Genomic DNA, 26,032 nt, shown 5'->3' with positions numbered 1-26,032 from the left:
ATGCTCACATTTGTGTGAATATTCAGCCCACACAGCTAGTTATAAATTTAGAGAAATAAATTACCGTACTACCAGCAATGTGAACTACAGCATACTTTTTTAATTTACTATTAATATATTGCATACTTTTATGAAGTAAAAACTCAGAACAATGGATTTCCGAAAACACTTTAATACCAGGTCTAATGAAGACACCTAAGTAGTCTCAAAAGCTTACAGCTAAAATCTATTCAGTAAGCTAATGAGGAGTGTAACTTATGTCTGCTCTCTTCCTGCAGTGTGTATTTACCTAGGACTCCGTGATGTCATTTTGGGGTTTTAGAAATAATTTTAAAATAAATAGTGCATAGAATTCAGGGTTTAAGAGGAATAAACCAGGCAATTTATTTGTTAGCAACTGGACAGTTAATGTGAACACCGTGTTGGTAGAATTGGCCTTTGGTGTAAAAATTGTGCCAATGTCTTTTGAAATATAAAAGGCAAAGTAAAATTCATGTCATGTGGAGAGGACAAATATATAAAAGGTAAACAAGCAGTGTGAAGCCAAAATGAAAGATCAAAAGGCAAATCAGTGCAGTGATATCCGAGGTGTTGTGCCCCACAGCAGGATCATGGAGAATGGAAAGAGGAATGGCAGCGATGAGGAGAACAGCAAAAATTTCCAAAAGAAAGGAAGGTAAAAAGAGTCCATTATTAATATGCTGACATAATAGCAAAGGCGATATGCAGGCAAATACATTTGTGCTGCATCACATTGATTAAAAGGTTGTATTTTTATAGTCAGTACAGTAAGGTATAAGGAAATTATCTGTAACTATAACCCATTGTTGTCTCTAGTTATATATTATAAACAGTATAGGTAGTCCTCAGATGTTACTGTACCACCAGGTCCTCTATCACAATCCCACAACCTTTATTAATACATGAATCCCATGCCACAAAATTAAGACTTATACAGAGAATTTTAGTGTAATATATGGTGATTCATTGTAACTTTGTCTCAGAGGACAGTCATAAGTAGCATAGTCTGTGAATTGATTGTGGAACACTAGAAGTTAACAGGAGATCAGTTTGAAGAAGACCCTGTGCTTACCAGGTACAATTGTAGCATTAACCACAACAATCTGCTCCACCTTATAACCAACACTGCAAACAAGAATTACATATCTGGTATTCTAACTGTTACTTTACTTATAAATGTTATCAAACTAAGGATCCCCTTAGAATACTTAGGTTCTATGCCACTAAGTGTCACGGCAGAAGCATGGGCTACTAGGTCTATAAGAACACACTTGAAATAATTCATTTGCAGCCATGTTCTCTACCCCAATGTCATACATGTCTGTGTTAACCTAGCATCCCACAGTCTAACTAAAACATTGAGCTACTCACTCTGCAGATTTCCAGAAGTGACCTGGATGTGACAACCTCCGATTCAGTTTTGGCAGCTTTTCCAACATGTCCATGAGGAGGGTAAAGCTTGGTCTCTCACTCACATCAAAAGCCCAACATGCCGCAAGAATCTCCTGCATTAAATCAAAATCCAAAGACAATTAAGACACTCTAACCTCAAGTGTACTTTTCTTATTTGTACATAGTAGAGTGGAATTAAATTGCTTCACAGCTGTAGACTATTACTTTGTGTAGGATTTAAGCAAAGAAACATACTGTACAACACACTGTATTGTGGGGAGGTTTATTACACTTAAATAAGATTAGGTGGAGAATTTCAAGAATAGATAAATGAATTAGGGGACAGCAACAGAAACAATGGCCGTATACTTGCAGGTGTTACTTTGCTGACAATTGATCGCACCTTTAATAGTTCAATGAAAATATAGTAATGAATTCTTCTCTGTATTCACATTACAGGGAAATTAAAAGGCACTTAACCCTTTCATCAGCATACAGAACTTGTGGCTGAAACCAACTTTCAAAAACAAAAGGAATAAGCAGTTTTTCTGCATCTCAACACATAACAAGTTAAAACATACTTACAGTGACTTCTTTGCCCAAACTTATAGTAGACAACACCTGCTTCACACCTTCGCCACTTCCAACTTGCCAGATAAGAGCCTCAGCTGCTTGGATTTTAAATGACCAATCCCGAGCTTGCAGTTCATACCACACAGTCCTGTATAGAAACAAAAATGATAAGATTTCATGTATTTACTTTTTACATTTTCATTGCTATATATGACCAACGCACACAATGCATACAAATATAGACGACAACTAGTAGAATGAAAAAACAGTGAAACAAATTTAAATACAGTATTATCATTTAAGCTGAAATTATAGTTAATCATCAAAGACAGAAAATGTCATCTACATCTGGTCAAAACGCTAAGAAAATGCAAAATATTTATTTGGAGTGAAGATAGACGAAACATTCAAATACTACATAGAGAAACATGATATAGTACACTGTAGTGCAGATTGTGCTTATCTTATTGGATCGTTGTTACATGAATAAGACAACACAATACATCAAGGTTTACATGAGTCAGGCAGTGGTTTTAAACTCACCCAAAAGCATAAACGTCAGCAGCCTTGGAAAATGGGAGTTGGTCTTCATCTTTGCCAGGAGCCATCTCACGCACTATTTCTGGAGCCAAATAACACAACCAATCATGGCTTATCTTCAACTCATTCTCACGCCTATTGGAGAAACAAAAAAAAAATGATGGAACCTTCAATAGGTAACGGTAAAGTTACTGCCAATACCCTGTGTCACAACAATAGCTGCATGTAGGTACTTGATATATCTATCTAAAGAGACATACATTGATATACTAAGACAACTGGTTGGTCACACACAATAAAGGAGAGGAAACACATATTTTCATTACAGTTATAGATTTTCACATGCATTTATTCTTCAGGACATTTGTGACTTTTGCTTAAAGCTTCCTTGTACTTCATCAGTTCAGTGGGACAAGCGTAATCTTTCTGTATTCAGAATACAACCTGTTCTACTTAACCTCATGGACTAGTTTCATGAATACTTAAGAATGTATGTAATCTAGCTGTGAAATCACAGTAAGTATACAAGCTGGCATAACCTTGGCCAGGTATTCATGACCTCTCCATCCTCATATCATCACACTTAAATGGTCTCACCTTCCCTCTTGTACAACTCCTGAAATTCCAAACAGACCAAAGTCTGTGATGATCACTTTTCCATTTTCATAGAAAACATTCTTGGATTTCAAATCTTTGTGAACGATACCCTTGGCATGCAGGTAGCCCATACCCTAGAGAAAATATACAATATTAGATATAACCATCTGCTGACAGTAATTATTGAGAGCGCTGGCCATTTTACAGGTGTAGAGATAGGAAGAATATAAAAGTGGAACACAAGTATTGGTTTATTCAGAACTATTAACAGATACAGACTTGTGTGTTAAGCCACAAAGTAATTCCTAGTTCTTCCTCTCTGGACTGATGTCTGTGGTGTTGTCTCTTGACAACCCCTCTCAAAAACGGCCTCAATTATGAGGCTGAAGCTTGCTGCGTCCTCTGTCATCCTCTTTTGAGCCTACAAGACCCTTATGGAGTCTGAGTGCTATTGTAGTGTGAAAGCCAAAGTAAGAGCGGTGTATCAGGAAATGAGCATGCAAATTGGAACATACGGGTTTGCACCTGGGTTCTAAAGGAACCAGTTTTTTACATTTTGGATCTTGGGCATTCTATGGTCTGCAACTGCTGAAGTCTGTTAATTGCTGCTTAGACGTTTCCAATGTTTGAATAAGGTAAGCATTGTTTCATTTTTTCAGCATTCAGTTTGATTTTAATTTGGATTTCATTTTCATAATGGACACTTGATTTTCAGCTACCAATAGTTATAAAACGTTGTTCTTTCCTTGAAATTCCACCAAGGAAAGATTTGAGGTTAAGCAAATGATGGAGTGGCATTAATGCTTAGTGTTTGTGTGCTTGACTAGTGTAACTTGCCACCCTGCCACGCAGGTGCGGAAGCAAGATGTGCGCTGTTCACAGAGGGCTGTGCTCTGTTCTCAAAGTCGGGGCATGCCCGCCAGTCTGATGAAGCTGGACAGCATTCATTGCAGGAAGTCAGTGCTTTTGCCTGCTGGATGGGAGCCCAGATGCTGCACAAACAATGCTATATTTCTCTTGCTAAATTTGGATTAGTTTAATTTTAATCTTATTAATTTACTTAAAGCTGCACTATTGCCTATGAAAAAAGTTTTACTATTGCGCCCCTGCCCCCTATCAGTTTCTTTTACAGTTCCTGCGGGGGGCTAGGAGTGTGAGGACCAGTCATGGGGTGCAATTGAGAGAGGTTTGGGGTTAGTCCCCCTTCTCACACCCACTCTCCACTGCAATTCAGAAGCACTGAACTAAACTGAGTTGAGAGTTCTGAATTACAGAGTTCTGGGAAACATGGATGCATGCACCATGAGGCCCTGGCAAGGATTTACCATAGATAGCTCTAAATGCTGAACACTACAATACAGTTTTTATGCCGCAAGAAAGGTCATTTTACTTAATCTCTAATTGGCTGTTTTACAGCTCAATTAATATTTGAATTTATATACATTTAATACAATTTTTTTCTTGGTTCTTTTATCTTCAGTCATTTATTTACTGCAGAGATTTCACTACTGACATGTAAACTCCAAAGCGGATTAGCGACAATATCCCTAGTTATCACGTTATTACTCTAATACTAGCAAAACATACAGCACAGACAGGCTCTTCTCTGATACAACCACATAATCAGGGCCAGCAAAGCAAGTAGCACACCGCAATTAGTAATTCTAAGATAATACATTTCTAGCAACATTTTTATATTTTATACCTATTTAGGATTGTCCATCTCCAGAAATCCCATAAACCCCCCCAAAACCTAACAACTAAATAATAACAGAATACAAATAATTAAGAGTTAAGAGTTATATTGATTGCAGGTGTCAGTACAATATGCAGGTCAGTATTTACAGGTCATCTCCTCCTGGATGTCCTCTAGATTCCTCAAACTTAATCTCGCTAAAACCGAACTTATTGTTTTTCCTTCCGCTCATTCCCCCTCCCCTTCCGACCTTTCTATCTCTGTTCTCAACTCCTCTATTTCCCCTGTTCCTCAACTTCGCTGCCTCGGTGTCATCCTTGACTCCTCTCTCTCCTTTGCTCCTCACATTCTCTCTCTCGCCAAATCCTGCCGCTTCCAGCTGCGGAATATCGCACGCATTCGGCCCTTCCTCTCCCAAGATGCCACTAAGGCTCTTGTCCACGCTCTTATCATCTCCCGCTTGGACTACTGCAACCTCCTCCTTACCGGCCTCCCCCGCACTCATCTCGCTCCCCTTCGCTCTGTACTCAATGCAGCCGCTCGACTCATTTTCCTTTCTCGCCGCTCCTCTTCTGTCTCCCCCCTATACCAATCCCTTCACTGGCTCCCCTTCCCCTACAGAATAGTGTTCAAGCTCCTCACACTTACTTTCAAGGCCCTCTCCAACTCCACTGCTCCCTACATCTCCAACCTCATTTCCATCCATGCTCCATCCCGCCCTCTGCGTTCGGCTAATGACCGTCGCCTCTCCTCCCCCCTGGTTACCTCCTCCCATGCTCGCATCCAAGACTTCTCCCGCGCTGCCCCCCTCCACTGGAACCAGCTCCCCTACTCCATCAGAACATCCCCCAACTTGTCCAGCTTCAAACGGGCCTTAAAAACCCACCTCTTCCTCAAAGCCTTCCAGTCCCCCACCTAACCAACCTCCTTCCAGCCTCCCACCTACCGCCCTCCCTATCCTGCCCTCCTCCTGCCTCCCTCCTCTTCATTCTCCTCTCCCCCCTCTCCCTCTCTGCGTTCTCCCCCTTTCCTCCTCCTACCCTTGTGTCTCTGTCCGTCCTACCCTCCCCTTAGATTGTACGCTCCTTCGAGCAGGGCCTCCTCTCCTCCTGTTCTCCACCACCTTAACTCTGCTCTCCAGCTCCTTGTCTCCTCCGTGAGGTCCTCCTGCCCTTCTGCCCCTCTAGCTTCACCGCTGGGGGCTCTCACCTTTCATCTAGCTGTACTTTGAGCTTCTGAGTTACTGTGCTTTTTGTTAACTGTACCGTGCTGTCTCACCCTGTATCGTGTTTCTGTCTATCCCTGTACGGCGCTACGGATACATAGTGGCGCCTTATAAATAAAAAAAATAAAAAATAATAATAATAATAATAATAATAATAATACAAAAACATTTGCAACAATTTGTCAGCACCGTCAATGTGCTGCATGGATTCAAAGTAACAAATACAAATAAGACCGTGTCCATGGTGTATGAACAAATATCCAACATATTAAACATAAAGAGTCATTTATTACACTAGCTGCAATATTTCAGGACTCCGTGGTTAAGCAGATAAACAGCAATGTGGCAACATGCAAAAACTAAGCAATGAGATCCAGGCAATCATAATGACTTCATGCACATTGCCAATTAGATATATTCTAACACACGCACATTGCCTACCCTGATGGATATATGTTCAAGGGCTAAATAGAAATACCACAATCTTTGTCTTACATTGTGTATAATCATTATATACATATCATGTGGACTATTGATTGGGTAATCATCAAGTATAATGTCAGATAACTGAACAAAAAAAAAGCATTTAATATAGGTAATTAAAAATAAAATGAACATAGAAAATCTGATAATTGAATCAATTATTCACACTCATAAGGAGAAGTTGTATGGCCAGATGTAAATGATCTATGTCCCAATGTATATTGACCTTATTGATAAAATATTAAAAGGTGATAAAAGAATTCATCGAAATATGGGCAAAACTTATCCCATTAGAGAGCACTTTACATGTGGAACATCTTTTGTTGTATAGTCCTTCAAATCCCCCTGTGGATTATATATTGAGGAGACCATCCAAACTAGGAGTGTCAAAAGTGACAATTTATGTAAACATAATTTAATTATTCCATTTCACAAGTTCTTGCACAGTAATTTGTGCTGTAATGCTGTTCATGGGCGATCTTATCGCTGGCAACAAGTGGTAATGGTTCCCAGTAGATGCAATGCTTCGGAAAACTTTTAAAAAACGACTAAAACAAAATGTTTGATTTGCCTTAATCAAGCAAAATGTTGATGTCACTGTGCCCTCTGTCATCGAATCTCATCTGGCAAGTACCTCCTGACTGAGTGGGAGTTAAGTAAACAAGATCAATGTAAGTTTACAGCACAATCAGATTTATGGACACTTTCACATATATTATGAAGGCTAAACACACAAAACTTTACATTAAACATATACTAGTTATTTCTTGAGCTTCTTTTATGATACCTTCAGAACAATAACTTTTGTTTACATAGCCACAGATGCAGAACTAGTACCATAAAACCGGGCAGTATTCATCACCCATTGTCACGCATGCAAACAAACATTCATGGCTAACAGCAGGTGTGGATGTAACCATATTGGGCCTGATGTAGAGTTGGACACAAGTCCAACTGATCAGTGCAAATAGCACTTTGAGCCAAGGATCTGTCTCAGTTTGCACTCTGACTGAGACTGATCTCCCAGTTGCACCTCTCTGCGCTTAGAGAGCTATTAAAAAAAGTGTATTCTATTTTATTTTATTTATTTTTCCATGAAATACATTTATTAGAATGTCGTTAATGTCTACTGAGCATAAAATACATTTTTACAATTGCTCGTAATTGCAAACACATGCTATAGCATGCATACGAGATTGAAGTCCTGATCAGTAGTGTTGACAAACAAGCAACTTTGAGATGCTCAGAGCTAGTTTCGAACGTGGCGGTGGGTGCTTGAGTTGGACACGCCCCTAAAGTATATTGACTATGGCAAAACGCTCCTTCTCCGCCCAGTTTACTCCCCAAAATTGTAGGCTGTGGTAAGTGTCCTTTATGCACGTGAACGCAGCTCTATCGGCTGCGTGTTCGGACAGATCACCTAGATGCGCAGAGAGATTTTGTGGACGATACAATTAAAATCGGCAGATGCATGCCTTGATGAATCAGACCCCTCATGTAACTTCTCTAAGTATTTTATCCCTCCAATGCTTGGAAATTCTCATTAGGATCCTACTTGACACTGCAATTTACAGAAATCCACATGGACATATCAACATATAGTTGCGGTCCTTTCCATTACTTTTGATGTACATTCCGTAGCTGTATCTACACAATATTTACACACTACATTTACCACATCTTCTCCATATATTTAGTCTTCCTTATAAACAAACATCTTCACAGAAGTTGCTATTTGTGGGTTTGACATAAATAAAGCCAGGTTTCTGATCCAGCAGTGGTTCAATTATTGTGTCCATATTCCGTAACCGCCATAGTTTCCCAACAATCCTCCCAATTGATCTATGGTTCTTATTATATGCTGTAATTAAGCTATTTTCAAACATCCGTCTTTTCTTTTGCTTTTCACAGCTACTCTTCATTAAAGATTTTGGCTTAATCCCATCTACCGTGTATTAGAGAATATGGATTTAATGCAAAGATATTAAAGCAAACAATCATCTTATTGCTTATAATACAATCCCTATTTTCTGTACAATTCCTTGTTATTTGAATCATCTGACTCTTTGGAATGTTTTTTATCCATCAGCATTTAGGATTACTTGTGGCATTTGAGTATGTATTGTTATCCACCAGTTTAAATTGTGTCTTAGTAATTTATTTTTCATTGTGGACTAAATATATAAAACTAAAAGGAGATTTTCTGAGCATGACCCTGTTAGGTATATATGCAATTCTTCTACACTACCATACTATATCAGCCAAATATCTTTGATAAACCTGATCCAAAGATATATATTGGATAATTATCCTATATGTGTTTAAACTCACAATATCCCATAACCAAAATAGCAAAACTAGTGCCATGGTATTTTCCACAGCAACACCACTGCCTTGAACATAAAATAAACCATTATGTTAAAAATAATTATGTTTTAAAACAATTTATATACAATCCAATAAAAATCCACACGTTAAATAAATCACTCTCAAAAAGAAAGTTTTCACAAAACTATAAGTTTTAAAATAAATTCCACATATTTTGAAATATTACTGTTATATATTACTAGATTTAATTCCTGATATTATTGGTCAAACAGAGTGCATTGCTACTAGAGATGGTCACTGACCCCCGTGTTTTGGTTTTGGATTCGGTTTTGGATCTGGATTACCGTCGTGTTTTGGTTTTGGTTTTGGTTTTGCAAAACCGCCATTGCGTGTTTTGGTTTTGGTTTTGTTTGGTTTTGTTTTGCTATTTTTTGGGAAAATCCATGTTTTTGGGCCTAAATTAACCCAATTTAGTGCTCCAACTGTTTTAGAGACAAGTAATCTAATTGTTGAGGTAATAAATCATCCAAAAAAACAGTTTAATTCTTCGTTGGTAGGCCTATTCTACACACAAAACAGATTGTCTTCCTCTCCATCTATGCATATTGGCAATGCAGCCATCGTCTTTGAATGTATATTACACCCTACACTTATAGTTAAATATGTAAAGAAATGGAAAAAGCCAGTTTGGTTTCTGTCTCTCAAGGCCCCCCTCCACTTGTATAAAATAGCAAAAAATTCAGCCATTATAGACTGTACAATATTAATTGACATGGAGAAAGCCAGTTTGGTTTCTGTCTCTCTAGGCCCCCCTCCACTTGTATAAAATACTAAAAAATTCAGCCATTATAGACTGTACAATATTAATTGACATGGAGAAAGACAGTTTGGGGTCACTCTGTCTCTCTAGGCCCCCCTCCACTTGTATAAAATACCAAAAAATTCAGCCATTATAGACTGTACAATATTAATTGACATGGAGAAAGCCAGTTTGGTTTCTGTCTCTCTAGGCCCCCCTCCACTTGTATAAAATACTAAAAAATTCAGCCATTATAGACTGTACAATATTAATTGACATGGAGAAAGACAGTTTGGGGTCACTCTGTCTCTCTAGGCCCCCCTCCACTTGTATAAAATACCAAAAAATTCAGCCATTATAGACTGTACAATATTAATTGACATGGAGAAAGCCAGTTTGGTTTCTGTCTCTCTAGGCCCCCCTCCACTTGTATAAAATACTAAAAAATTCAGCCATTATAGACTGTACAATATTAATTGACATGGAGAAAGACAGTTTGGGGTCACTCTGTCTCTCTAGGCCCCCCTCCACTTGTATAAAATACCAAAAAATTCAGCCATTATAGACTGTACAATATTAATTGACATGGAGAAAGCCAGTTTGGTTTCTGTCTCTCTAGGCCCCCCTCCACTTGTATAAAATACTAAAAAATTCAGCCATTATAGACTGTACAATATTATGAAAAATGGACAAAGCCAGTTTAGGGTCACTCTGTCTATGACACCCTACCCTTAAGGATAAATTGCCCTAACAGCAGCCTTTCAAGATGGTATGTGATATGGAAATGCCACAAGTCCCTTTCCTCTTTGGGGGTAGATTGCACCCTACACTTACATAGAAAGTTTTAAAAAGATGTTATCGGCATCATCTTCAGCTTCATCCTCACCCTCATCAGTGTGTACGTCATCATCACAGACTATCAATTCATCGCCGCTTGAATCCGCCATTAGAGAACAGTCAGTGCTTGGATGTCTTGGATGGTGAAGGCCTTCCTCGTGGAAGATGTAGTTCATTTTTATAAACATCATTTTCTCCACATTTTTGGGAAGTAACCTTCTACGGCGATCACTGACTAAGTTCCCTGCTGTGCTGAACACTCGTTCAGAGTACACACTGGAGGGTGGGCAGCTTAGGTATTGCAAAGCAAGTTTGTACATGGGTTTCCAAATGGCCTGCTTTTCTTCCCAGTAAGGAAAGGGACTGTCTGACATTTCCATATCAACTACCTCTTGAAAGTAATCCTCCACCATCCTTTGCATGTTTATACTCATATTGGATGGACTTATGGGCAAAGTGACACATTTTTTTGAAAAATCCTTCAAACCAGCCCAGATGTTAAATTGTTCTCGTCTGCCCCCTGTGTCTTCCCTGCTTCTTTTTTGGAAATTTAATTTTTTACGAGCAACAGCTTGAGAAAGTGAAGGAGGACACGTCGTCAAGCCGAGGCCCAGTTCAGCGGCCAACTTGCTGAGCAATAGCTCCTTGCAAAAGTTCACATCTCGCTCATTTACAAGTAAAGACTCAATGTAGGTTTTAAACCTTGGATCAAGCACAGTGGCCAAAACGTACTGATCCGAGTTCAAGATCTTAATAACTCGAGGATCATTGTGAAGCGAATTAAGTACTTGATCGACAAGGCCAACATACTTTGCTGAATTGCTTGCTTTCAGCTCCTCCTTCATTTTCTCAAGCTGCTTTTCCAATAGTCTAATTAAAGGAATGACTTGGCTCAAACTAGCAGAGTCTGCACTGACCTCACATGTCACAACTTCAAATGGTTTCAGCACCTTGCACAGCACTGAAAGGATTCCCCACTGTGCAAGAGTGAAATACATCCCCCCTCCTTTCCCAATGTCATGACTTGTGCAATATGCTTGGATGGCTTTGCGCTGTTCCTCCATCCTCTGAAGCATGTACAGGGTGGAATTCCACCGAGTTACCACCTCTTGCTTAAGTTGGTGGCAGGGCAAGTTAAACTGCTCTTGGAGCTGCTGTAATCTCCTACATGCTGTGGCTGAATGCCTGAAATGGCCTGAAATTTTACGGGCCACCGAAAGCATCTCCTGCACCTCACGGTTATTTCGTAGGAAGCTCTGCACCACCAAGTTGATGGTGTGAGCAAAACAGGGAATATGTTGGAAATCACCCAGCTGTAATGCTCGCACTATATTGTTGGCGTTATCTGAAATGACATACCCTGGGGAGAGTCCGAGTGGTATAAGCCATGCATCAATCACATCTCTCAGTTTGCGTAACAAATTGTCAGCCGTATGCCTGTTAGTGAAGCCGGTGATACAAAGAGTGGCCTGCCTGTGACAAATGTTACGTAGTGGTGTACATGCTGCTGCTGTTCCTGCTGGTGAAGGTGAATGACCAACCCAGTGGGCTGTCACAGTCATATAGTCTTTGGTTTGGCCACTTCCACTTGTCCACATATCTGTGGTTAAGTGAACAGTGGGCAGAATGGCATTTTTCAGCGCAATCTCTACATTTTTACACACTTTTTGGTATAGTTGTGGAATAGCTTTACGGGAGAAATGGTGTCGCGATGGAATTCTGTAACGCGGACACAAAACCTCAATTAACTGTGAAAAACCAGCTGCGTTTATTGTGGAGATTGGACGCAGATCTAACACTAACATTGCAGCCATGGCGTCTGTGATTCGCTTGGCGACTGGGTGACTGCTGTCATATTTGCTTCCCCTCGCAAATGATTGTTTCACAGTTAATTGCTGAAATGTAGGACTGCTCATTTTATTCACCTGCCTCTGGGATGACGATTCACCCCCAGCAGCAGCAACAGCAGCAGCAGGACTAACGCTTTCTTCAGAGGAATCAATAATAGTGCCGGAGTCATCCAGCCTTAAGTGGGATGCCGGGCTAACTCCGAGCGCTACTGAGGATATTGATGAGGATGGTGTGGTGGGTGTATTTTGTAGCCGTCGGTATGTCGGTGAGCGGAGGGTCTTAGCTGATGAGGGAGTGCTTGTATTCTTTTGGGAAGAACTTTCAGCTTTTCCCAACACTTTGCCATGAACTCTCGTTAAATGGCGTAACATAGACGAGGTTCCAAGATGGTTAAGGTCCCTCCCTCGACTGACTGTGGCTTCACATACACTACAAATGGCTATACAATTGTTGTCTGGATTTGGGTAGAAATAATTCCACACATAAGAAGTGGATTTTTTTGTTTTATGCCCAGGCATGACAATGGCCTTTTTCTTGTCACGTGCCAGAACTGCTGCCACTGGTGCAGGACTTACACAAACAACCTCATCCTCATCAACATCCTCATTAGCGCCCTCGTCGCCTACACAAATCTCCCCCTCATCCTCTTCTAATTCCAAAGTGGCATCCTCAATTTGGGTATCACCGGCTACACTCGGGCTATTAAGGCACACATCAGCAGAATGCTCACGATTAGACATCCCACTGTTGGATGGACTCTCCACAGGGATTGTTGTCATTTGTGAATCAGAGCAAATATTCTCCTGTAATGCCTCACTGGTATCTTGCAGCTCAGCTTTGACGCGTAACAGTAGTTGTGCACCAATTGTAGCCTGGGTAACTTTTTGGGATCTGCCACTAATAGCCAAAGGTGAAGGCCTCATTCTCTCTTTGCCACTGCGTGTGTAGAATGGCATGCTTGCAATTTTTTTTTTATCGTCACTTAACTTTTGCTCAGTTACACTTCTTTTTCGCTTCAATACAGTAAATTTTTTTTTGGTTTTTGTTTTTTGCACTAATTTGAAAACACTCTGTTGTTTGACATCGCCTTGGCCAGATGACGTACTGGGAACACTAACATCAGGACTGGTGACAGAACCTGGTTGCTCATTTAGATCATATGTGGACTGCTTTGAATCCATTCTGAGCGCAAACCACTGAGGAGTGCTAAAAATTATTGAGTAGATACTGCTGACAGATATGACTTTTGACAGCCAGAAATATTAATGCACAATTAGGGAGGACACCCCAAAAACACTGAGGAGTGCTAAAAATTATTGAGTAGATACTGCTGACAGATATGACTTTTGACAGCCAGAAATATTAATGCACAATTAGGGAGGACACCCCAAAAACACTGAGGAGTGCTAAAAATTATTGAGTAGATACTGCTGACAGATATGACTTTTGACAGCCAGAAATATTAATGCACAATTAGGGAGGACACCCCAAAAACACTGAGGAGTGCTAAAAATTATTGAGTAGATACTGCTGACAGATATGACTTTTGACAGCCAGAAATATTAATGCACAATTAGGGAGGACACCCCAAAAACACTGAGGAGTGCTAAAAATTATTGAGTAGATACTGCTGACAGATATGACTTTTGACAGCCAGAAATATTAATGCACAATTAGGGAGGACACCCCAAAAACACTGAGGTGTGCTACAAATTATTTAGTAGATACTGCTGACAGATATGACTTTTGACAGCCAGAAATATTAATGCACAATTAGGGAGGACACCCCAAAAACACTGAGGAGTGCTAAAAATTATTGAGTAGATACTGCTGACAGATATGACTTTTGACAGCCAGAAATATTAATGCACAATTAGGGAGGACACCCCAAAAACACTGAGGTGTGCTACAAATTATTTAGTAGATACTGCTGACAGATATGACTTTTGACAGCCAGAAATATTAATGCACAATTAGGGAGGACACCCCAAAAACACTGAGGAGTGCTAAAAATTATTGAGTAGATACTGCTGACAGATATGACTTTTGACAGCCAGAAATATTAATGCACAATTAGGGAGGACACCCCAAAAACACTGAGGAGTGCTAAAAATTATTGAGTAGATACTGCTGACAGATATGACTTTTGACAGCCAGAAATATTAATGCACAATTAGGGAGGACACCCCAAAAACACTGAGGAGTGCTAAAAATTATTGAGTAGATACTGCTGACAGATATGACTTTTGACAGCCAGAAATATTAATGCACAATTAGGGAGGACACCCCAAAAACACTGAGGAGTGCTAAAAATTATTGAGTAGATACTGCTGACAGATATGACTTTTGACAGCCAGAAATATTAATGCACAATTAGGGAGGACACCCCAAAAACACTGAGGTGTGCTACAAATTATTTAGTAGATACTGCTGACAGATATGACTTTTGACAGCCAGAAATATTAATGCACAATTAGGGAGGACACCCCAAAAACACTGAGGTGTGCTACAAATTATTTAGTAGATACTGCTGACAGATATGACTTTTGACAGCCAGAAATATTAATGCACAATTAGGGAGGACACCCCAAAAACACTGAGGAGTGCTAAAAATTATTGAGTAGATACTGCTGACAGATATGACTTTTGACAGCCAGAAATATTAATGCACAATTAGGGAGGACACCCCAAAAACACTGAGGAGTGCTAAAAATTATTGAGTAGATACTGCTGACAGATATGACTTTTGACAGCCAGAAATATTAATGCACAATTAGGGAGGACACCCCAAAAACACTGAGGAGTGCTAAAAATTATTGAGTAGATACTGCTGACAGATATGACTTTTGACAGCCAGAAATATTAATGCACAATTAGGGAGGACACCCCAAAAACACTGAGGAGTGCTAAAAATTATTGAGTAGATACTGCTGACAGATATGACTTTTGACAGCCAGAAATATTAATGCACAATTAGGGAGGACACCCCAAAAACACTGAGGTGTGCTACAAATTATTTAGTAGATACTGCTGACAGATATGACTTTTGACAGCCAGAAATATTAATGCACAATTAGGGAGGACACCCCAAAAACACTGAGGAGTGCTAAAAATTATTGAGTAGATACTGCTGACAGATATGACTTTTGACAGCCAGAAATATTAATGCACAATTAGGGAGGACACCCCAAAAACACTGAGGAGTGCTAAAAATTATTGAGTAGATACTGCTGACAGATATGACTTTTGACAGCCAGAAATATTAATGCACAATTAGGGAGGACACCCCAAAAACACTGAGGAGTGCTAAAAATTATTGAGTAGATACTGCTGACAGATATGACTTTTGACAGCCAGAAATATTAATGCACAATTAGGGAGGACACCCCAAAAACACTGAGGTGTGCTACAAATTATTTAGTAGATACTGCTGACAGATATGACTTTTGACAGCCAGAAATATTAATGCACAATTAGGGAGGACACCCCAAAAACACTGAGGAGTGCTAAAAATTATTGAGTAGATACTGCTGACAGATATGACTTTTGACAGCCAGAAATATTAATGCACAATTAGGGAGGACACCCCAAAAACACTGAGGAGTGCTAAAAATTATTGAGTAGATACTGCTGACAGATATGACTTTTGACAGCCAGAAATATTAATGCACAATTAGGGAGGACACCCCAAAAACACTGAGGTGTGCTACAAATTATTTAGTAGATACTGCTGACAGATATGACTTTTGACAGCCAGAAATATTAATGCACAATTATGGGGGACACCCCAAAAGCGCTGGGGAGTGCCAAATATGAAGAAAAAATAATAAACCTCTATCCTCCTCTCTGCACTAGCGATTTTGGTTAGAGCAATTGCAAGAACAATATGGTATTCTCTGTCCCTGCTCTAATTAGCCTATGACTACACCCTGCTCTCTCCCTCTGTCAAATGGCGATGGATTGCTGTGGAGGCGTGTATTTATAAAGTTGAAGTATCGCGAGAACCGAGTCCCGAGATCCGACGACGTCACAATGACGTTCGGCCTCGATTTGGATTCGGAATGGGCGGGAGAGTACCGAGCTGCTCAGCTCGGTACTCGGATACCCAAAGTTCGGGTGGGTTCGGTTCTCGGAGAACCGGACCCGCCCATCTCTAATTGCTACAGACTTAAATAGAGAACAATGATACTCGGTAGCATGTCAACCTGTTTCACTTTTGGATGTGGTGATCAGCAGCCAGAAGTGCTTGTAAGTGCTGTGAAAGTCACCTAAATGTGACCGATATGTTTAGTTTACAGATTAAATTATTTTTATGCTTTTTAATTTTAATCCATGACAGCCATATAATTGAGACACATATTGTTACTATATTTAGTGTTAGATTTATCAGCAATGGAGAAAATAATTATGAGCTGTGGTTCTTGCTGGTGCCCCCTTTACTTGTTACATGCACCATGATCCGATGCTGACAACACGGCAAGCAGCTACATATAAGTATGGGTGGTGAGCTGCCCCTGAGAGAACAGGTCAACTCCTCCCAACTAAAAATATTCATATTCCTGAAATAACCTTCCCGCTGAGATTCAATCAGCAAAAAATACGCATAGGAAGACACTTTGCGTTTAGATTTTTTGTGAAATATCCGCTGATTTTGCTTGCACCTCTATTGGGTGTGAGCAAAAATTATAGCATAGTTTTACTGTACTACCGGTAAAAATGCACAGCCCCGATGTTCTTACGAACATTGCGGCTAACTGAAACTCTCCCTCTGAATATGACTCATGGGACAAACTCTGGCCAGAATGCAGCAGATGTCCTTAGGGGCATATTCAATTAAGCCACAACATCGCGGCTACGCATTTTTTTTGTTATAACACTACCATAACATAGTAGATTTCCCCTCGCAACCATATGGGGAGCGAACGGAAATCAGTGGTGTTGTAGTAACATGAATTGTCTTCGGGTTCGTTCTGGAGGCACTTTGCACTTAATTGAATATGCCCCTTAGTTTGCAATAGAGTCACATAATAGGCAGCATATTACTTTGAATCAAAGTCGAACTTTTTCAGCCATACACAAGCAATGCCAATTTCATATACGTAGCATTACATGGTGACAGTGTAAAGTTCAATTTCAATATAAAGTGGTGCCGATTCTGTTTTCCCTCTGTCCACCTCCTCCCCAGTCCAGGAATCATACTATTCACTCAAATACTGATACACTTGTCTGTTTGATCATTTACTGGTACATGCATATGTAGTATACTATTATTATTATTATCATTTATTTGTTAGGCGCCACAAGGTATCCGCAGCGCCGCACACAGTACTAACAGTAGACTATACAGGGTGAAACCATACAGAACAATGAACAAAAAGTACCAATACTTCAGAAACTCCGGCTAGTCATATGCAGTAAAGACGGAGCGGAAGAACAGGTATGGAGACAGGAGGGGAGGGGGCCCTGCTCATACGAGCTTACATCCTAAGGGAGGGTAAACAGACCAGGCACAAGAGGAGCCAGTTGAGGCAAGAGGAGAGAAGGGAGGACGAGCAAAGGGAGGAGATGGGGGTTAAGTAGATGGTTGGTAGGCTTTGAGGAAGAGGTGAGTTTTGAGTGCACGTTTGAAGGAGCACAGAGTAGGAAAGAGACGGATGGAACGAGGGAGGTCGTTCCAGAGAAGGGAGGCTGCACGGGAAAAGTGTTGGATTCTGGAGTGGGAAGAGGTGATAAGAGTGGAGGAGAGGCGGCGGTCGTTGGCCGAGCGCAGGGAGCGGGCAGGAGTATGAATGGAGAGGAGGTTAGAGATATAAGGGGCAGTAGAGTTGGAGAGAGCCTTGTAAGTGGTGGTGAGGAGTTTGAAAAGGATTAGGTAGGGGAAGGGGAGCCAGTGTAAGGCAAGGCAGAGAGGGGAGGCAGGGGAGGAGCGGCGTGAGAGGAAGATGAGTCTTGCGGCCGCATTGAGTATAGAGCGGAGGGGGGAGAGACGGGAGTGGAGAAGGCCAGTGAGGAGGAGGTTACAATAATCGAGGCGGGAGATGATGAGTGCGTGGATGACAGTTTTGGTGGCATCCTGAGAGAGAAAAGGACGGATGCGGGCGATGTTGCGTAGTTGGAAGCGACAGGCTTGGGCAAGGGAATGAATGTGGGGGGCAAAAGAGAGAGAGGAGTCGAGGGTGACACCCAGGCAGCGAAGTTGGGTGACAGAGGAGATGGTGGTGTTGTTGACGATAATAGAGTGGTCATGGTGGGATGGGAGTCTGGGCGGAGGAAAGACAATGAGTTCAGTTTTAGAGATGTTGATTTTGAGAAAGCGCTCGGACATCCAGGAGGAGATGGCGGAGAGGCAGTCGGATACCCGAGCGAGGAGGGTGGAGGAAAGATCAGGAGAGGAGATATAGAGTTGAATGTCGTCAGCATAAAGGTGATACTGAAGACCGAAGGAGGAGATGAGAGCACCAAGGGAGGAAGTGTAGAGCGAAAAGAGTAGAGGGCCAAGAACAGAGCCCTGCGGGACTCCTACGGGGAGAGGGTAGGGGGAGGAGGAAGAACCAGACGTGGATACAGAGAAGGAGCGATTAGCGAGGTATGAGGCGAACCAGGCATGGACAGAACCAGAGAGGCCGAGAGAGAGAAGAGTTTGCAGCAAGAGGGGGTGGTCCACGGTGTCAATGGCTGCAGAGAGGTCAAGGAGGATGAGTACGGAGAAGTGACCCTTGGATTTGGCTGATAGGAGATCATTAGTAACCTTGGCCAGGGCAGTTTCGGTAGAATGGAGGTAGCGGTAGCCAGATTGGAGAGGGTCAAGGAGGGAATTTTCCGCGAGGTGCCTGGTTAGGCGGCTGCAGACAATCCGCTCAAGTAATTTGGAGGCATAGGGGAGAAGAGAGATAGTGTGTACTAGTGTGTTTTGTCTATTCAATTATACCATCCACATAGAATGCCAATATTATTTCACTGCCAAAATACCATTTGCACTATACAATATTAAGTTTTATACATATACATGTTTTTTAGTATAATGGACAAATTGGCTCTTTACCTTGATAATTTCTTGAGCGATCTGTCGTGTCTTGTTGATGTCGAGTGACGCCTTGGGATCTCTTACAAATGCATGAAGTGTTCTTCCTTTACAAAAACTAGAACAAAAGGGTAAATGCTTTAAAAGGATTAATTTTTTTTAATGCAAATAAGACTATTTTATATGTATAATCTGGGCTCAGGAATTGCTGCACAAACGGCCTCCTAAGCTCTGTCTCAATGGTAAAAGTCTGTATTGCTAACATGAGTACACCATAATGAACCTTCACAGACTCTTCTTTTGTTACCCAGAGAACCCTTCTTCCCCAGCTTATTTCAATTTTTTATGAACATTTAATTTCATATATTTATGTCTCCTCCTCAAGTCTCATTGGTCTATTTATACTCCCCTGATCTTGCCCTGACCATTCGGTGGTTAATTTCAAAGCACAGATTTATACATGATCAAGCCTTATTAATCATTTTATTATAGCCCATCTTTCACAGTCATGTCCTCATTGCCCAGCTTATCTCCCAGAGGTTCCCATCTTGACATGGGGACCAGGATCTGTGATTGCTGGGTTGCAGTAAGCTAAGGTAAGTTCTTGATCAATCTAATTTGAATGTATTCAATCAAATTTGGAGACAGATCACCCACCCCACTAACAAACCTGCTAAGTGATGTGGAGTCTGTACAGCAGAAGCTGTGGGAGCCCTTTCAGACTTGTGAAATATCCTGATTATCCAACACAAATTATAATAATGTACACCAGACCGAATGAGCATGTAAAGCTGCTACTGGACATGCATATATGCCAAAGTCTTTATATTACCAAGCTGAATAACATACATAAAATAACTGCAACATTTATATTTAACTAAATAAATCCTGATTGCTCTTTCATTCGTCTGCAGATGCCGTTAGTTAGGAAGGAAGTGATACGCTAATATAGATAGAGTAAGTAATTACTTAGGAAGTCCAGAGAATAAGAACAATATATCATCCAGTCCAGACAGTTCCAGAATTACCAATTTCTAGGAACACAGTATTAAAAATTGGGACTGTCCCTGGAAATTAGGGAGAGATAGCAACTAATAGTCACCAACACTAGAAAATATTTCAGAGATAACATTATATTGTGAGTCAGTGTATGACACATGATATATACTTTTGGAGCCACATTATACAATAAATTACACAATGGCAATATTGTATCTTCAGCATACAAATAAAACAGGAATAATAAGGAACCCGATAACAATCAGTGGTAGTATGGTCAGAATGCTGCATATGCCCTAAGTGTGCTTTGTGAAGAGAGAGTATATTCATAGGTAGTGAAAATCACTCACCTAGTGATGATGGCCAAATGGGGAGGGTGCATACAAGCCCCCATGAAGAGCACCACGTTCTCATGCCGCGTCTGTCTGTAATTCATCACCTCCTTTTTGAACAGTTTCAAATGATCTTGATTGTTTCCATCTATCTCCAATAACCGGATAGCTACCTCCCCATGCCACTTGCCTCTGTACACTTTCCCCCATCTTCCCTGACCAATAAGCTCCTCAAGTTCAATTTGTTCAAAAGGTATGTCCCATTCCTGTAAGTACACGCTGGTCTGGCTGGCCTTGCGGAAGATCATTCCTCCAAAAGTACCACTAGTCGACCTTGAGGAGGGGAGCTCATCCAGTTCATCGTCATCATACTCTGGCTCAGATTTGTTGGCTTCTTGCTCCTCCACCTGTTGAAAACAGACTATAATCATTTCTTCAACAAAATACATATTCTTCATTACAGAAAAAAAAAAAGAGGAAAAAAAAAAGAGAAAGGCCACAGAGCAACATTTTAATATCACTTAGAAGGACAATAGCAGCGACATATAATGTTTTGCTGCTAGGATGACAATGTATAATTATACAGTGTTCTCCCCAGCAGCTATTTCCCAGGTGCTCCACCCGGCTGTTTTTACTTGCCAACCGGCTCTTGGAGCCCAACAGAGTCTTATAATAGAATAAACCATTGTTTCTCCTAGTATAACAGGCTCTATGTGAACACTACAGTCAGCAGCGTGTGTTAGACCACTGACCACCAGTCTGACCAGTCCTGGCAGGTGTGGGCAATAACCTCCAACATTTTTCATTATTATTTTTCTGGAAATCTTCCCTTTTTTTGGCATTTAATATTTTGACTTCATTTTGACAATAGGAAGAATATGAATATATTCACTTCACTTTGAAAAAAAATGGGAAAATAGATAAGATAGGGGGGGTATATCAAGCTCCAGGGTTTTCGTTACTTTGCAGTCACCGGGTCAATAAATAAACGCAGCCTGAAATTGCAGAAGTGTTTATTTTTATAAATGTATTTCTAATGTAACAGTCATGTGTTTTAAAACTACCAGTTGATTACAACTATTGGTCTTACTTATGAACATTGCACTAAACCAGACACTTGCTTTCGTTGTCTATCTTCCATTAGACAAATAAGAAGTAATTACTGATAGATTGCTCTGATTTAGTGTCATTTGTTCACCAGTATGCTAGGGTAGGAGATCCTTATGTATGTATTTGCTGCTCTTTCATCTAGAAATTGTCTTAAAACTGAAGGTTCTCATGTTATTATTGGTTGAAGATTGCCAGAAAGCGAATGGTCAGCACATGCGCTTTGTGTTGCAGCAATGCACATGGAAACTTCTAAGGAGATTTCCAAGCACAAATAAACACTTTTCTGTATATAAGAAGCCACAAACAAGAAGGAGAACTGACACATTAAGAGGGTTGCATTAGGTTTAGCTGATTTTCTGAATACATACATAAGTACAAAATAGAGCCAAAAAACATAAAAGGATATCTGGTTATATGACCAGGTAGCCACTGGCAGAGAATTGTTCATGCTAGTTAAATAGGATGGAAAACATATTGTGTTTGTCACTAGCATTTGAAGCTTTTTTGGAGCTTACTGTAGACACCTCAAATGGGTTTACCCAAGGTAAATTCATGTGGAAAGAACAAGATGAGTTCCAAAAACCAGAATGCAGGTAAACGCTACTAACATCGTTTCTAGTGTCACTGTCATTTACATATGTTTCATTAACGCCATTGGGTATAAGGCCTTAACATATGCAACTTCTTTTATTTATAACACTTTTTTTTCCCTGCAAAACTTTATTTATAATTTTTGGTATGCAATACACAAGTATTCCGCAACACCACAAGTTGACAAACATAAGTGGTAACTCGAAAGTTACAAAAGCAAGTGGTAACTCGGAAGTCTGCAACTACTTTTATTAATTTACATTTTTCAACAACAGAACAAAGTTTTTAATTAAGAATGTAAAAATACATGTTTTAATTTCAATTTAAAATAGTTTTCTGAAAGTCCCTGATGTAAGGAGCATGCTTGATTCATGTACTTTGCTACAGAATAGCAGCTCCATCTGGTGGGCCTTTATGTTAATCACAGTACCTCTGCTTCTTGTTCCTCTGCTACATCTGTTTCCATGTCAGCCTCAGCACTAAAAAAAAATGTTTTCGGGGTTAATATTAGTAAAAATAATAATAATAATAATAATAATAATAATAATAATAATAATAAGTAAAACAAAAAAACAAAAAACACAAAGACCAAAATGAAGTCTTGCTGTTTCTGATAAATATAAAGAAAACATGTTTATCTGATAAGTACAACAACTAGGTATAGAACCTATGCAGCAAGATTTATATTTCATCAGAAAAAGGGGTTAGCTATTTCAGAACCCTTTATTCTTAATGAAATATAAATCTACATTGGCTACTAACTTGAACATGCAAAACAAGATCTGACTCCTGACAGGCTTATGTGTATATCCGTGTGGATTGGACTCGGCTGAATTTGCGTGGACATGACTTTACTCTACTCAGCCTCTACAGTCGCAAGACGGTCCAAGATTGTATGCCCTCATATGCACGCGTTCTCTTTGTGGGCATGGACAGTGCAAATTTTAATCATTTAAGCTACACAAACTAGCGTTAAGTTCAACTCAGCTTTTAAAAATGTTATGTACACTAATGAGTAGCAATCCCAATGGAAGTCAGTAATTACAGTAGGGTTGAATGTAGTAAACAGTACATTCAGCTGGTGATATTTACATTCAGGAGGGTAAATTCATTTCTCTTCTATACATCTCCGTCTTATATACAGCCACTTTTTGTGTGGAGAACCCTATTTAAAAAAAGTGGTTTGCGTAAAAACTGTGGACTGGCTCAAAGCCATTAAGACATATACTTATTGTGATATTCTTAACTTAAACCTCTTTTTGTAGGACGATTTACAGTTGTGATTTAATAAATCATACATTCTTGGAGCACTAAAGGGAGGAAGACTGGAGTTTCAAGCTTGGCTGCGCCAAAGAAGTCACATCTTGCCAGATACAACTATTTATAATGCACAGAGTTTACTATACCCCATAACAACTTTACAAATTGGAAGAAAAGTAACTGCCCTAAATGTGGGTCAGGCCTGGCCTCCTTTTGGCATGTACTCTGAGAATGTCCTGATGTACTGGGTTGCTATGGTAGAAGGCAGATATAAATAACACAGATATAAAGATTCCTTTGTTATATCCTAAAACCCACATTTTTGGAGTCTCCCTCAACCTCATTTTGGATAATTTAGCATTGAATGTGATTCATTTTATGGCACTGGCCAAGGTAGTCATAGTTAGAGTATGGATGGACCCTGTGCTTCAATAACTGGGTTGCCTGCTGAATGAGTCAGAAAAACAGTAGAGAGATATACTCATACAAACAAGAATTCTATGCAGAACTATTATAAAGTTTGGTCTAGTTGGTCCTCCTCTAGATACCACTGCCATCTCCATCTGATGATGTCTCCAGCTGATGACGTAGAGGATGTCTAGATATAGACACCCTGTCCTGTGTTTTATGTTTTGTTTTCTATTTTATTTTGTCCTGCCCTGATATGATTATGTTTGATTAGATAAGCAACATCATTAATATTATGTTGCTGATCTGTACCCATCTATTGATTACTACCTATGTGATTTTTCTAAATACCTGATTACAATGTATTTGAATTTAAATACCTTTGAATATTGTTTGGGATGGGTGTTGTTGTTTTGTTTTGTAGTTAATATGAAAATTAAAATATCCATAAAAAGATTTGTTGCAAAATAAATCATACATTCCAAAGAAACGGATTGCTTGAATTGTCATGTACCTTATTAGGTAAAGGTCTATACATTGGTGTGATACCATTGAGATACTAGAGACTCATGTACAGAATTATCTTCTAATAGATAATACTTTTCTGTAACATTCCAAACAAGATTTTCTTCTTAAGACGCATTAGACATTCTCCCTAAATAGTGAAACAATAAGAAATTGTATCACTCTGTATTACCTGGAGGTTTCAGGGGACTCAGGTGGCTGTGTTATTGCTGGTGGATTCAACACTTCTATGAATGAGAAAATGAAGACACACTTTTAAATTGCAAAATGCGGTTATTTAATTATAATAAAACTTTACTGCATAATCTCAAAGCAAGTGTACTGGAGAATGAAGCCAGTCCATTTCACCTTATAGGTATTAGCACTGCTGTAAAGAAACAGAAGGCAATTGTTTTTTTCGTTAAAAAAATGTACAGAGTGGCAGTGACTGGAATATGGGTGTTCCACCAAATTGAATGTCTATGTACAGCTTTGCAAAAGCCTTGTGGAGCCTTATAAATAAAAGTTAATAATAATACCAAATGGAATATTCTATATAGTTGAAAACACTACAATGCTAAATGTCTCTTTAAATACAGTTAAATACACAGGATAGGCAAAGTTCCACAACAAACCAATGATCTGTCAGATTCCACTGTTCAAAAGAAATTTGTGCCAACATTAATTTTACAAGGGATGTAAAATAGTCTGGTGGCATCCAATGAAAAGTGTAGCGTACTGCAAACTAACAATAAAATGTTCAAAGTACTAAATAAAAGACAACAGAAATCTGTTAAGGAATTTGATTTAATCAGACAGGAATTTATTTCTGTGTGCCTAATTGCAAGTCCTTTGCCTAATCCTACATGATCCCTAAGGAGAACAAATCTTTCAAGCACATTGGAAGATGGCTGTTTCAAAAGGTTTTGTATGTTTTGTTACTATAATGCCACAACATTAAACTACCACTGGATAGGCATAAGTCTGCAGCAGTAAATTATTGGCAGTTGATAGACAAAAAGAAATTACAACAAATTCTCCTGATCAGTGGTCCACACCTTGTAGGCACAAAGCATTTTAATTTTTAATTCCAGATCATGCTTCTGCCAAGCAGTGCTGACCTCAATATCTAACTTTAATTTATTTAGTTCTGAAAAGTATGTAGCATTCACTTAACACTACCATAAAGTTAAAGCTGCGCCACTGCCTAGGTAAACGATTTTTCTGAGAAGCCCTAGTCGGAACCCAGGAGCTGCTATAAGCAGCCACTTTCCACTGACTCTGTGAGTTCTGCAATATAATTCTGCAAATCAACTTTATTCACTAACTTCAAATAGCAGCCGAGGGTGTGAGCGGGTGGACCTATCCCAAGTTACAATCTCTTGAGCTCAGCTTGTAACTGGTCCTCTCGATCACACTCTCCCTGATTTTCGGCCAGAGATGTAAGAGGAACGGAGGAGTCCTC

General features: G+C 39.8%; 1 protein-coding gene across 1 annotated transcript in view; it reads right to left on the bottom strand.

Annotated features, from left to right (window-relative positions):
* KSR1 (kinase suppressor of ras 1) overlaps nt 1–26,032 on the bottom strand; it is a 156,788-nt gene that overhangs the window by 9,764 nt on the left and 120,992 nt on the right. Inside the window, 8 exon segments of the mRNA XM_075194955.1 lie at nt 1,393–1,526; nt 1,999–2,134; nt 2,530–2,661; nt 3,124–3,257; nt 19,385–19,481; nt 20,713–21,101; nt 22,826–22,874; nt 24,761–24,815. Coding sequence (XP_075051056.1) covers nt 1,393–1,526; nt 1,999–2,134; nt 2,530–2,661; nt 3,124–3,257; nt 19,385–19,481; nt 20,713–21,101; nt 22,826–22,874; nt 24,761–24,815 — 1,126 coding nt within the window.

This window comes from Mixophyes fleayi, chromosome 2 (assembly GCF_038048845.1).
Source record: "Mixophyes fleayi isolate aMixFle1 chromosome 2, aMixFle1.hap1, whole genome shotgun sequence".
NCBI lineage: Eukaryota > Metazoa > Chordata > Amphibia > Anura > Limnodynastidae > Mixophyes > Mixophyes fleayi.
Note: the sequence above shows the minus strand (reverse complement) of the source record. Positions and strands in the feature narration are given on the sequence as shown.